A 13605-nucleotide genomic window follows, 5' to 3' on the forward strand; every position below is an offset into this window, starting at 1 on the left:
AGTTTCCGACACACTCCCCCATGTGCTTTCGACAAGGAAGTACATGTAAACAAAGGAAACTGCTTCAACCTAAGTTCGCTAAACAATTTGAAAACGAAGAAAAGTCTTAAAGAACAAATCACATAGTTCAATGATTCCATTGTCCACAGTGTTCACGTTGAATCACAGTTCAGCGTTCTTTGAATGTCACTAGGCTTAATCACTTGAAATCATAACAAAAAGGTTAATGGACACATCCTTAATGTTCTGAAAGTTTTTTTTATTTTTTCTTTTGATTGCTCGTCCTGAGGAAGTTCTGGTTTCACAGTTCTCACGGCTCTGCTTCCTAAGCAGCATCCGCAATACGGAGTCTTGCTGCGACTGCCGCATCCCGCCTTGGCTGATAGGGTTCGGCCTCAGGATTCAACCTTGCATCTGTTCTGTCGCAGGACCGCTCGAGAGGGTACAACTGCTGCACTGCTCGTTCCAAGACTCCTTTCCCAGCTCGTAACTTAGCTCCACGTACGATTCCGTCACGTCCCACGATTAGCCTTTCCACGATCCCTAGCTTCCATGAGTTACGGTTCCGAGACTCGTCCTGAATTATCACCACTTCCCCCACTGAGGGGTGGGAGGTCTGTTTCCCTCCGCTCCTGCTGTGCAGCTCACGAAGGCTTCTCACGTATTCTCTTGTCCACCTGGACCACATCGCTTCTTTGCACCGATAGAGATACTTGGCTCTTTTCCTTAGATCTGGTTCCTCAATGTGGTAGGCATTTAGCTCTGGGAGTTGGCTCGGCCGGAGGTGCAGCATGGAGCTTGGAGTGAGTACTGGCAATTCGACGTCCTCTTTCAAATAACTCAGGGGACGTCCATTCATGGCAATTTCAACGTCAAGCACAACGTCCGATAATTCGCCCCAGGATAAGGTTCCGTTCCCCACTGCTTTCCGGAAGGCAGACTTGAACACGCCTATCAGCCTCTCAAACTGGCCACCCCACCAGGGAGCTTGGCTAAGGTTGAATCTCCAGGCTATGTCCAGCTTTGAAAGGCAGGTGTGAAACTTCTCATCTTTCATGGCTTTCCTCAGCCAATCCGCTGCTGCTTTAAACGTGCTTCCGTTATCTGAGTAGATTACGTGAGGGCGTCCACGTCTGGCTATAAACCCTTTCAGACTTGCGAGGAACTTGCTTGTTTCTAAGCTCAGCGGGAAGTAGATCGAGATACACCCCTCTGGTAAGACCGCAGGCGTACAAGGCTAGGTAGGCTTTACCTTCCATCTTCTTTGTCACCTGATACTTTATGGGCCCAGCAAAGTCAACACCGATGGTTTCGTAGGGTGTCACTCCTTGGGTCCTGGTCTTTGGTAGATTGCCTGGCGGTGAGGACTGGTAGGCTTGAGCTCGAAATCTCTTGCAACCCCAACAGCTTTTAATAACCTTCTTGGTAAGTTTTCTCAGGCGAGGGATCCAGTGAGTCTCCCGAACTTTGGTCATTGTGAGTGTAACTCCCCCATGAAGGGTCGCTAGATGCGCTCGTTGAACAAGCTTGTGTGTGAATGCGTTACCATCAGGAAGGTAGATAGGGTATGCACCGACGATTCGTCCTCTACACTCCAGTATTCCGTTGTTGTCTGGTTGCAAGTTAAGCTGTAACTTGTCTGCCTCGAAATTCTTCGAACTTCTGCCTTCCTCTTGAGCTCGACTGGTCCGCCAGGTTTCCTGGTACTTCATTTCATCGGTGGTCAGCGGTCCTTTCACTCTTCTTGGCTTCGGGTTTCTGGAATCAGTTAGGAACCTGGACACCCATGCGCACACGCGCAAGGCCTTTAACAGACTGTGTTGCTCCATCAGCACACTGAACTCGTCTTCTGATGATAGGGCTGTGGCTAAGACTTCCCTTATCACTTTGGCTTCTGCGTTGGATTCTGCGGTGGGTACGGTAACAAGGTCTGGGGGCCATGTTCTAGGATCACTGAGCCATGCTGGTCCCTTCCACCACAGTTGTTTCTCTTCTGTGACCGGTCCACCGCGACTAGCAAGTTCGGCAGGATTATCCTTAGTTGGTACGTGTCTCCACGTAATGTCACCATGCTCTCTAATCTTTCGGACACGATTTGCCACAAATTGCTTGAAGTCTCCATTCCCGCGTATCCGGTATAGTGCGACGCTGCTATCGAGCCAACAGTGTGGGGAGGATACAGGAAACCCTTGTAGCGCATCTTGTACGTTGCTTAGAAGATTCACGGCCATGTGACCCGAGACTAGTTCGCGGCGAGGTATTGTCAACCCTTGCTTCGCCGGTCTTGCCTTTGCTGTGACGAGGCCCTGGTTTACTGAAGTCGGCTGTTTGACGACGGCATACACGGCAGCCGCGACGCCCTTTCCGCTACCGTCTCCAAAGGCATGAAGCTCGATGTTCTCGATAGGCTGTTGAGCACTCGTCAGTGCTCTTGGGCAGTTAATTTGCTGAGGTAAACAACTCTCCCACTTCTTCCACTGCTGAACTAGCTCTGCAGATAGCGGCGCGTCCCATGCGCATTTCTCTTCACAAGCCTCACGATATAGCAGCTTTCCTTTTAGAGTGGTAGGTGCGGCTAATCCTAAGGGGTCATAGATCTTAGCCACGTTTCCCAGGATCCCTCTTTTCGTCGGTTGAGCAACGTTCGCGGAAAAAGGGACCCCAATTTCGTCAGATAACTTGTTCCACTTCAATCCCAGGAGTCCACACTGTCTAGATTGAACGCCCAGCTGTTGCTTCGCGAAGCTTAAGTCGTCTTCACTGTAACCGGCTCCAGTTCTTTCGCATTGTCTTCGGGTACGTCATCCAGTTCCAGCTTTTTTTTACGTTCGAGTGCCACTTGTGCAAATGGAAAGTAGCTTGGGAAAATATCTCAGTTGTTGTGGCTTTCTTCTGTTTCACTTCTTCGGTAGTAGGTCCACCAGATAATATGTCATCCACATATAGCTCACGCTCAATCTCTTCCACGCACTTGGGATGTTTATCTCGGCAAGTGTTCAGATGCTGTTGGATCACACCTCCTAGCAGGAAAGGCGAGGGTCCCAAGCCAAAGAGTGCTCTAGTGAATCTGTAAGTCCGAAGTCGCTGTGGATCTTTAGCTTCTAACCAATGGAACCGAAGAGCATCTCGGTCTTGTACATGAATTCTCACTTGGAGAAAGGCTTTGCGGATATCACCAGCGAGAGCCACAGGATGGAATCTTCCCCGCACTAGAACCTTCCAAAGTTTATTTTGGAGCGGCGGTCCAACCTCCAAGCAGTCATTTAGTGAGGGCGCGGAGATATGGGCTTTGGCTGAGGCATCGTAGACAACCCGCATCTTGGTCGACTCTACATTCTCCCTCACCACAGCTTTGTGGGGTATGTAAAATTCTTTCCCACCGGCTGGCATGTATGCCTCTTCCACAATTCCTTCGCGCAGTTGGTCCTGGATTATCGCATCGTATTCGTCCAGACGACCTGTTTTCTTTAGACGTTGCATTAGAGTTCCCAGGCGTTTCAAGCTCCCAGATTCATTCGAAGGTAGGGGAGGGTGGTCTCCTTTCCAATGAAGGCGTGCTTCGTACCACCCATCAGGACTGCGTCTAAGCTGTTCACGAAACTCTGCGTAGACAACGCTTTGGTCACCACTAGGTGCGTCTTCAAGTCCAAGGACGTCCATTCTATACAGCTCTTCATAATCGTTTGAGGCCGTTTGCGCTAGGAACATGCTGTCTAGGTCTGTCTCCGTACCTGGTGACATGATGGTCCACCCAAAGCGAGTATATTCTGCCACTGGTTCACCCATAGCTCCAGTTCGCTGGGATTCGCGGGTCTTTATTCGCGCATAGTCACTCGCTCCAAGATTAACATGGACAGGAAGCATCTTCTTCAAGTCTGTGTCCTCCTTGTACACTCCCTTCAGATGTGGGTACTTGCTTATCATTACCGCATAATTTGGGTTTTCAACAGACAGCAATTCGGCACGGTCAATTCTCGTCACGCTCAGTGGAATGGCATACTTTTCTTCCGTGTCGCTCGCTTGGACGTTGAAGATCTCGCTTCGTTTTGTAACCACTCCCACAATGGTTTGAATACGGCGTGTGTGCGTGCGTGTTGGTCTCAGCTTCAGCCTATCTAAGAGGTATCCAGAGGCGTAAGAAACGGTTGCGCCGGTATCCAGTAGTGCTCTGCAGGTTACGCCATTTAATTTGACAAGAACTATAGGATGGCAAACCTTCTCCCCGTCTTGTGTTGCTGTCAATGCGACTCCAGCATTATTTCTAGGCTGACTTGCTCTTACTTGTCTGTCACAGATAGACGAGTGGTGCTTTTACTTGCAGTGTACACAGGAAGCTCTACTAGAGCAGTTGTTTGCGCTGTGTTTGGGCCCAGTGCAGTTAAAACACAACCGTTTATTCTGCAAAATTTGACGGCGTTCGGCAGGCGACGTGATTTTATCGCAATCCCAAGATCTGTGTGTCACGCAATCACAATAAACACACGCGTGTCGCGCGTGGGCTGGTTTGCGTTCTTGCGCGTAGAAACTTCTGTGGCGAGGCGGACGAGGCGGCGGCGGGGCCTGAGGTTTTCCGCTAGCTTTCTCAGCTAATTCCAGTGGATGAATTGCCTTCCATTCTTCTAGAGCTCGTATTAGTTCCGTGAATCCCCAGTCTTGCCATCCTACTTTTCCACTCACGAGTTCGGCTTTGATTCCCGGCAATCAAGCACACCACGCACCATAGAAAAACAAGACGAAAGTTTACCCAGCGTCTCAAGAGATTGAACATTGTAGTTCAAAGTCTGGCAAAATTTATGGATTTTGCTAGGTTGTGATCCTGTTATCACTGGCAAGGCATTCAAGTTGTCGATGTATGCCCTTACAATCTCGCTTATCTTGCCGTAATTTGAAGTCAGAATATTCTTATTCTTAGTGGTAGCCTTCAGAAGTAAAGGGAAGGCCATCGATTGATTCGCAAACATTACTTTCCAGCAATTCTTTTAGATGAGCGAATTTTGTGACCGCTGGCAGATCAGATGAATCAATTTCAGCTTCAAACTTGTTCCAAAACGAGAGCCACTTCTCATAGGTGCCGTCGTATTTTGTGATGATTAGTTTTGGCATTTTCACGTTGCTTTTGCTGGCTGGCTTTGCGGGGGCTTGCTCTGTTTGGTGAATTTTCGCCTTTTGCTCAAGTTTTAGTTTTTCAAACTCTAGTTCTTCCTCTCGTTGCCGATCGAGCAAAGTTTTCTCCTTCTCACGCTTGTAGTCCTCTGCTCTCGTCGCAGCTTCTTCAAGGCTGCGAGTTTAATCAGGCGGTGTTCACACTTGGTGCCCGGGCACTAGTACACGGGCACCGGCACAAAATGGTGCTGTGTTCAGACACACGGTACCCAGTCTGAAGATATGTTCACATTCAATAAACAGAGCACACGCTCACTATTGAGAAATTGTTCGAGTCGCAACATGCGTTTGTTCCGTGTTCAGTATATCTGCTTGCTTACTGTTTTTTATGGCTTTTTAAATTTTGTAATGCTGTGTTTCTACATGAAACATTTAAGAGACACCGCGGATGACGACGACAAGCGAAGATTATCTCGGATCGTCACGGAAGTCTGCGCTAGCATTACAAGTAGGTTGAATGTATTCCTTGCAGAAACGAGTGATAGTGGAGGGTGAGCAGCTTGGAAAATCCCACGAATTCAGAATGTTCTAGAACACGAATTCCTTCATTTTCCTGACAGAAAATGGCTGGAAAGTTATCGTATCTCCAAAGATATGTTTGAACAGTTGACGCATGATTTGCGGAGCCTTCAGCGACAGGTAACGAGACTGCGTAGTCCTGTACCTATACGAACAGTTGTAGCGATGCTACTGAAACGTCTGGGAAAAGGACTGGACTACAGAGAGATTGGAGACAAATTTGGAGTCGGTGCTTCTACTGCATGCATTAAAGTTAACGAAGCTATGAAACTCCTGGTTAGTTCCAAGATGCACATCATAAGCAAAATACAAAGAGGAATAGATTTTAAAAGAATCATAAATGGTTTCCAGAGAAAGTGGAATTTTCCCCAATGTTTGGGTGCCATTGACGGTACCCATATACCCATAAAAGCCCCCCTCGTCCACCATGCGGACTATTATAACAGGAAATGTTTCCATTCAGTTATTTTGCAAGGTGTTTGTGACAGCCAGTGCTGCTTCACTGATGTCTTTGCTGGCTGGCCTGGTCGAGCACACGATTCTAGGGTGTTTGGGCGTTCTCAGATAGGAAATTTGATAACAGAGGGAAGACTGATTCCTGATGATTCAAATTTGCGACGGGTTATCGATAACCACGTCATTGAGCCATTTCTTATTGGGGATCCAGCTTACCCCATTTCCAAGCATCTAATGAAAAACTACCCAGGCAGCAATCTCACACCTGAGAAAGAGCATTTTAACTATAGACTCAGTCGCGCCCGCATACAGATCGAGAGGGCATTTGGACGGCTTAAAGGGAGATGGAGATGTCTGCTTAAGGCGTTGGAATGCGAACTCGATAAAGTTGTACTTCATGCCACAACAGCCTGTATCCTGCAAAACATGTGTGAAGAGCGAAAAGAGTGCTACCTCGAAGAGTGGAACAGGTTGGGTGAAGATGAAATTGGTGACCTACCTCGACCCGATCCGCTGAACGATGATGACGCAGATAGCAATTCTAATATTATTAGGAATATCTTGGCTCATTTTTTGTACAACGACTGATCACCAAAGTCATGTTACGTGAACTGTATGGTTTCATATTTGTTTAACTTTCGGATTACAATAAAAGGAATTAACGACGAGCCAGGACCATTTAACAGTTCAGCTGTATTTCGATATTGACTTATGAGCGTTTGAAAACAGTTCCACGCATCAACTTTTTGAGATGCTATAGTTAAATTCGTAATGTGTTTTATTTTGATGGAAAATAGAGTTGTGTTTTAACTATACAGTTGTTTTTGCTATGCAGTTGCTTTTTACTATACAGTTAACATTTTATCCCCAGAAAATTAAGACACTCCTTTGTCAGTTGAATTCCTGCCATTAAAGTGTTATTGTATTTTTTTAACAACTTATTATAGACAGAGTTTCAATAAATAAAACACAAAATTGAAGTGACCAGCCTAACCAGAAATTACTGATTGCTCTGTTTCTGGAAAGACAATTGTGTACATTTCCCAAACAGTGAAGTGACCAGCCTAACCAGAAATTACTGATTGCACTGTTTCTGGAAAGACAATTGTGTACATTTCCCAAACAAACTAACAATAGAGACCAAGGTCGAACAATCGCTTATAGTTTCTGCCTTAGTAAATCCAAAACAAAACAAACTTAAGGTGTAAAATGCATCGTGACAAAAAGTGTGTTTTTGCTTCAAAATGAATTATTACCGTTTCAACTCAACATAACAACAAAGTCACCATTAGTGTCATGAAACATGCACCTGCTTTGATAGTTTCTATAAGGTAAAATAGTCGTTTTCTTCAACTGATGATGGATCACTTGTAACTGAGCTTGATGATGATGGTCTTGCTGATGGAGTATCAAAACCAAAACCCATGCCACTGGGTAGAAAACTGTAGTTTGGCTGGACACTTTGAGGAGCATATACCTGGTTTGGTGGATGATATCCTGGACCAGCTCCTTGAAGTAGCATTTGGGTCATGCCCATCATAGTTTGCGACATCATACCAAACATGTGGCGAAAAAATTCTCGGTCTTCTTCTCTTTCTTTAGATCGTGTCTCGGGTGTAGTTGAATTATTCTGCATGTAATCCTGCATCTGTCTCATTTGCTCATTGGACTGTTCCACTACATCGCACAGGCGAGGTTTTTTCTTAGGTTTACATGCCCTGCCACTCTTTCTCTTTGGTGTTTTTGATGGATGAGTAGCCTGAGAATTTGCTTCTGCTGTACTTGTTCTTGTATTTGGCTCTGATGCTGCAATAACGGCAGTTGGTTCTTCTGTACCTGATTCTGCTACTCTTACTTCAGCATTTGATTATGCATCCACACATTCTCCTGTAGCTGAGCTTTCGAGCAAATGTTCCTCTGGAGGGTCTTCAACAGGGTGTGTTCCTGGATGACAAGCATACCATTTTATTGATAACAAAAATCAAAGAGGATCTGTTTTGATATCCCACCTAAATATAACAGAGTAGTTTTGGTTTACCTTGTTTGAAAATAATGAAATAAGAAAGTTTAAGTTTTACTTGGGGCAGGAAAATTCCCAAAGTAGGGCTAAGAGCTATTTTTGTGTTTTATCCAATGAAGTGGTTTATCAGGATTATCACCATGAAGAAGGTAATGACAGTAATTCTTTCCTCTTCAAATCTGTTAACATTTTAATAGTCCATTGAAATTTTGTATATTAAAATCTTCATATGTGCTATATATAAACAGGTACTTCCCTCCATATAAATATTTGCATTTTCAAAGTTATGACATGTAAAGGTTGCGGTCAAAGTTCACAAATGCTTCACTTGAACTTGACAATCACAACTGCATAACTTTCTATTTGTTACACAAACATAACTCAGCCTACCCAAAATATGGTCAAGCTTATCCCAGTGCTGAAATGCTGCCTTCTCCTGGCTTGAAAGAGCTTTTGAATCATACGGTCGCTCTGCTCCTGATATTTTCATCCTATCTTTCAATTTGCTGTACCCGGATTTCAGTTTCTTTAACTTTGTCTCTATCTGCTTCGCTGTCCTTTGGATGTCATTGTTTCGCTCAAGGAGGCCTTTGATTGAGGAATATAAATCTTTGTTTGTCGTCATGGGCTCTGCTGACGTCTTTGCATCACTGAAAGCATCTATAAGTGCACTAGTTTCATCCTGACTCCACTTTGCACCGTCGGACGCCATTTTGAAATCTCGAGTGGGACAAGGAATTGTGGGTACGAAAACAAGTGGTTTGTGGGTAAAGTGCCAGGGCACCAACGAAAAATGTGTTCACACAAGGACTCAGTGCCCAGTTTAGTGCCCGAGTACAAGGTCGGCACCGGCACCGTGCCCGAATTCTGGCGTAGGTACCAGGAAAAAAGGTGTTTTCACGGGCACCAAGTGTGGGCACCAAGTGTGAACACTGCCTTAGACCGTCCATAAAATAGTTATTTAAAGACATCGAAAGCAAAATTTGCCTTCGTCAAATAGAACTGCCTCGCGTTCAAACAATATGTTCTCTAAACATTTTTTCCTTTCATTTCTTTTACTTTCGTTGCTAAGTTTTCGATAGCAAGAACAGCGAGATGTGGATTACGAGTCGTTTTTACAGTCAGCAGCCTTGCATCTTTATAATAAACGAAAATGTTATTCATCATTTCCATTCGTTATGTGAAATACCATGGATATTTAATTTCCATTCAAATAAGCTATCGGCAAGAAAGCATCAATTGATGCTGTGTTTAAAGATACTTAATGAATTAATTAATAAAGATACGCAATGTCATGAAAAAGAAAACCAAGAAGGACAGCTGCAACTGAATTTCAGCGATTTCTAGCGTTCCATTCGTTCTATTTGTAGTCATAAATTCTTGAAACTTGATGACAAGTGAAATGTCCTTTAGTGTTTATAACAATTAATTACGTTCCAATGGCTGAGTTTTTCGTTCTTGAATGAAAATAATCCAATTGAAAAAAAATTTATAAACTGGTGTATCGACTCGAACCGAACGTAAATTTTCCATTTCTACACGTACAAAGTTCAGTTTGAAGTAAAACAGTTCATTTTTTACATCCCCTGCACAATGCACAACAAATACTGAGACTTTAAAGGAACACTGTATCCCAAATGTATTTACTATACACAAATATGTCGAGCGAATACAAAACATGTCATATCTTTGATTATTATCACTATTTCGGGCATTTTGGCGCATTTTGCAGGATGAAATAGAGATGTTCACACGTTAAAATGTTCGTAAATTGCTCGGCTAGAATGACTCTCAGTCGGGGCCAAAATTTATTGGTGCACCAAACACTGGTCATATTTTTTGCACACACGAAAAAACGAAGAAATCCAGAATTTTCCTTTTTCATCCTTTCTTTCGCTCCTGAACTAAATTATTACGATAAATAACTTTGGATTCAGGAATTTCTTTCATTCTAATTGTGACAGTTTGACTGACATTCCTTAGCTTTTACTTTATAGGTTGGGTAAAACCTCCAAGAAAAGGCTGAACTCTACGTCAAAATGGCTTTGCAGTGGATTTTACTTTCTCTCGTGACGTTCACTTTACTGGTTGACGTCAAAGTTAAAGGCCAGACAGACTTCAGATTTTTCCACAGTTGTAATCAGTTATGAAATGTTTTATTCACTATCAAAGAATAATTAATTGAGACCTGACTCTAAGTCAACTAGACCCTTATCCGGGGTCTTGTTCGGTCTCTTCCGCGATTCTTGACAAGCCTAAAACTGGCAAACACTTACTGAGAATTGTTCTACATGTTTATAAAACTTTCGCACGACGAAATAGGGGTTCCCAAACTTTAAGGTTTGAATAAAAGTTTTCACAAGAATCAGTTGCTTTATGACATCGATGGTACGGTTGAGATAACTGAAGCAAACCTTAAAAAAATGGGAGACACGAAAGAGATATAAGAACCTTCCCCCCCCTCCCCCCCTCTTTTCTTGCATTATTCAACTACAATTACCGAGTTTCTGGCGTCAGGAGACAAAAAAGTTATTAATGTACAATTAAGTACACGCGCGACAATTTGGGAAAGGAAATTGGAAGTGTGTTCAGTTCTTGGAGAAGAGGACCAACATTGTCCATTCATCTTTTATGGGATTCCACACCAATGGCAACTTGCAACCTGTTAACCCCATACCGTATTCATATTGATTGAATTCAATTAATAAATCATAAATAAATAAAAATGGGAAAGATGGTAAGTCTTCTGATAAATAATAATGCATCAAAACTTAATAAAACTTTTAAAAAAACAATATCAAAACCTCTTATTGATATTTGCTAGAACTATATTCATTTCAGTCAGAGTACAAAAATGGGACCATGTGCCAAAAGCTAGATTTAACCTGATTATCCATTTTTCCAGGAAATGTAAAACTTCAGTTCCAACGCTTTGTCTTTGCATGTTTACCTCAGCTATTTACTCATATTCTTACTTTTTGTCTTCAGGCATGTCAACGAGTTCAATTGTCTGCAACGTTAACCACACAGTAACTATAACCATTACAAACGTAACTGACATCAATGCATTCGACGAAAGCGATTGGCGAATAGATGGCTAGGCAGAATGTGAGGCGACATTCATGAACACGACGGTCACGCATACCAATTGCAGGTGGCTGATTGCGCTTCAATATCCGAAGATAAGAACACTTCTATCAAATATGTTATCAAAAATCCGTGCAGTTGTTCCGGGCAGCAATCCGATCCAGGCCTTTGATCACGTAATTAACGCCGTGTGTGGGTACGTCAGTAATGACACTGTCACATCCAGCTTCATACCTTTAGTGAATCGTGGCGATATCTCGTCAGGTATGTCGCGTTAGCTTGCGTAAAGTATACACCTGTAAAGAAATTGAGGCGTGTTTTGCGGTACATTAGAGACAAAATCATACCACCTTCGTTATGTAGCCTTCACGAGGTGGTGAAAATACTCCACATCATTTTCAGTCAGTTTGCAGACCGAAAATAAAATTTGCAGAAGTTCCATGTAGAGATTTTATCAGGTATGTACTAGATTATGCACAGAAATTTTCAGCAGACGTTGTCTGTAAATGTAATGTGAAGATTCAACTGATTTAAGCCTCACTCTGTGTAGAACTAATACTTGTTACTTTCTTAATCAGGTTCTGCAGCTTTTACATTCAGCCTTGTGATGGATGAAATACGCACTTGGAAATCCATATTCTCGCAAAACTTTACCGGCCTAAAAAGAAAGTTGAAATTTGTAAGAAATGCACAGAAGGGAAACTATGGTGTGCTTTTCGTCGACGCAGAAAATCATGAAACAGGCGTTTGTAAACAAGGTGCTTTTATTCTGATTAAGTAACTACGTACAATATAATAAAACACGTGTATTCAAAGCGCTTAAACTCAAAATCAAAGTAGTGCACGTAACATCATTATGCATATTCTCTCTACTGTTCTCTACAAATTTCCAAAGGTGCTGACATGGAGAATTTTGTTTAACAATCAAAAGATTATTTAATTGGTGATCATTTTCTCTGTTCTCGTGACCTTAAAGTATGATGCAGGAGTGATATTAAATAGAGAAATTAGATGCTAGTCATTCCTAAGGGTTAAAGGATTACTTTGGTGTTACATTACATAGGGAGGAATGACTTGTTAAGATTTAAATGCAAAGCAATGTTTATTGATACCAAAGATGGCCAAAGCAGCGTTCTATCAGCAAAGGATCAACGAATTCCATGTCTCAAGTTCTTTAAGCCTTTCATTTCGATTATTTAAGGATAAAAAAATTCTCCTTAGACTCAAGTCTCACACCACACAAGAACTGAGTCATAAAAAATTATTTCGGCTCAAGAACACTGATACAGGCTGCACTGAACAGAAAACTACGTGACTGTAGCGGCGCTTGTCCACCGCTAGCTGGACCGTACAAATTCCACTGATCAATTTAAAAGTCTCGCACGAAACTTCTTTCGGAACGCCTTCTTTATTATTGTATTGTACCGTGAAACTAAAAATTGATTTAAGAAATTAGGGACACGCAAATAGATTAAGAAATGCTCCAGGTAAATCAAACAAAATATCGATCGAACCTTTCCTTGACTAATTCCTTTCCTTACGAGCACGAGTTCTTACCAAAAACTGATCAAAGGGCCTTTTATCAAATATATTGAATTGCAAATATGAGAGCTTGACGAGCCACCTGGTGTGACTTTAAAATTATTAACCAAATCAAACAATCAACAGAAACTCGTGCTATAGGGGCACTTACAGTGACTTTCCTTGCGACTATTTAAATCCTCAGTATTATTATAATTTGTCATCATGATATATATTTTAGTGTATACCACACAAGCGAATAATCCTTTTCGTGCGCGCTAACCGCCTAATTCAGAAGTGATTAGTAAGAACCATTCACCACCGATTTTCTTCAGCATAAAAATAATGGTAATAGGACCAAGCAGAGTAAAATTTGGCCTTTACCGTACGAGGATTTAGAAAATCGGAGGACCGCGAAGCGGAAGTCTAATTTGTCGATCACGGGTATGATGACAGACCGGATTAAACGACACAAAGCCCTGTTACCAGTTAATCATGACCATTACAATTTCCGCAAAAACAAGTATAACTATTTGAGAAAATATCTCCGGTAGAGACATTGTCTAAAGAAAACTCTACAGAATGATCAGAGAAAAATAAGGCCTGATAATACACCAATCACATTGGAGGAAGCTGTTATGGTCATGATTGACAAAGGTAATGGGACCGAGTAGAATCCAATTCGGTCTTTAAACATACGAGTGATTAATAAAAATCGGACGACCGCGAAGCGGGAGTCCGAATCGTCAATCATTAGTAGATTAGTATTACAGACAGAATTGGACGACACGAAGTTTTTTTACCAATTAATCATAACCATTACAATTTCCGAAAAAAAA

The 13605-nt window shown here is 42.6% G+C and overlaps 3 protein-coding genes across 3 annotated transcripts; all 3 read right to left on the bottom strand.

The window, feature by feature from the left end:
- Positions 1–325: 325 nt before the first annotated feature.
- On the bottom strand, positions 326–1057 carry LOC113677379 (uncharacterized). The gene has a single exon (XM_027194194.2). It carries the CDS (start codon positions 1055–1057, stop codon positions 326–328), a length of 732 nt encoding a protein of 243 aa, XP_027049995.2.
- A 43-nt stretch (positions 1058–1100) lies between these two features.
- LOC113677380 (uncharacterized) lies at positions 1101–4943 on the bottom strand. The gene is made up of 3 exons (XM_089213678.1): positions 4678–4943; positions 2827–4285; positions 1101–2687 (listed from the first exon to the last, which is right to left on the bottom strand). The coding sequence occupies exons 1-3, from the start codon at positions 4941–4943 to the stop codon at positions 1101–1103; spliced, it is 3312 nt and encodes a 1103-aa protein (XP_089069804.1).
- A 2301-nt stretch (positions 4944–7244) lies between these two features.
- On the bottom strand, positions 7245–9053 carry LOC149043017 (uncharacterized). Its single transcript, XM_089211765.1, has 3 exons — positions 8549–9053; positions 8018–8082; positions 7245–7936 (listed from the first exon to the last, which is right to left on the bottom strand). Exons 1-3 carry the CDS (start codon positions 8868–8870, stop codon positions 7463–7465), a joined length of 861 nt encoding a protein of 286 aa, XP_089067891.1. The 5' UTR covers positions 8871–9053; the 3' UTR covers positions 7245–7462.
- Positions 9054–13605: the final 4552 nt, after the last annotated feature.

The sequence above is a fragment of the Pocillopora damicornis genome, chromosome 7 (assembly GCF_964200805.1).
Source record: "Pocillopora damicornis chromosome 7, jaPocDami1.2, whole genome shotgun sequence".
Taxonomy (NCBI): domain Eukaryota; kingdom Metazoa; phylum Cnidaria; class Anthozoa; order Scleractinia; family Pocilloporidae; genus Pocillopora; species Pocillopora damicornis.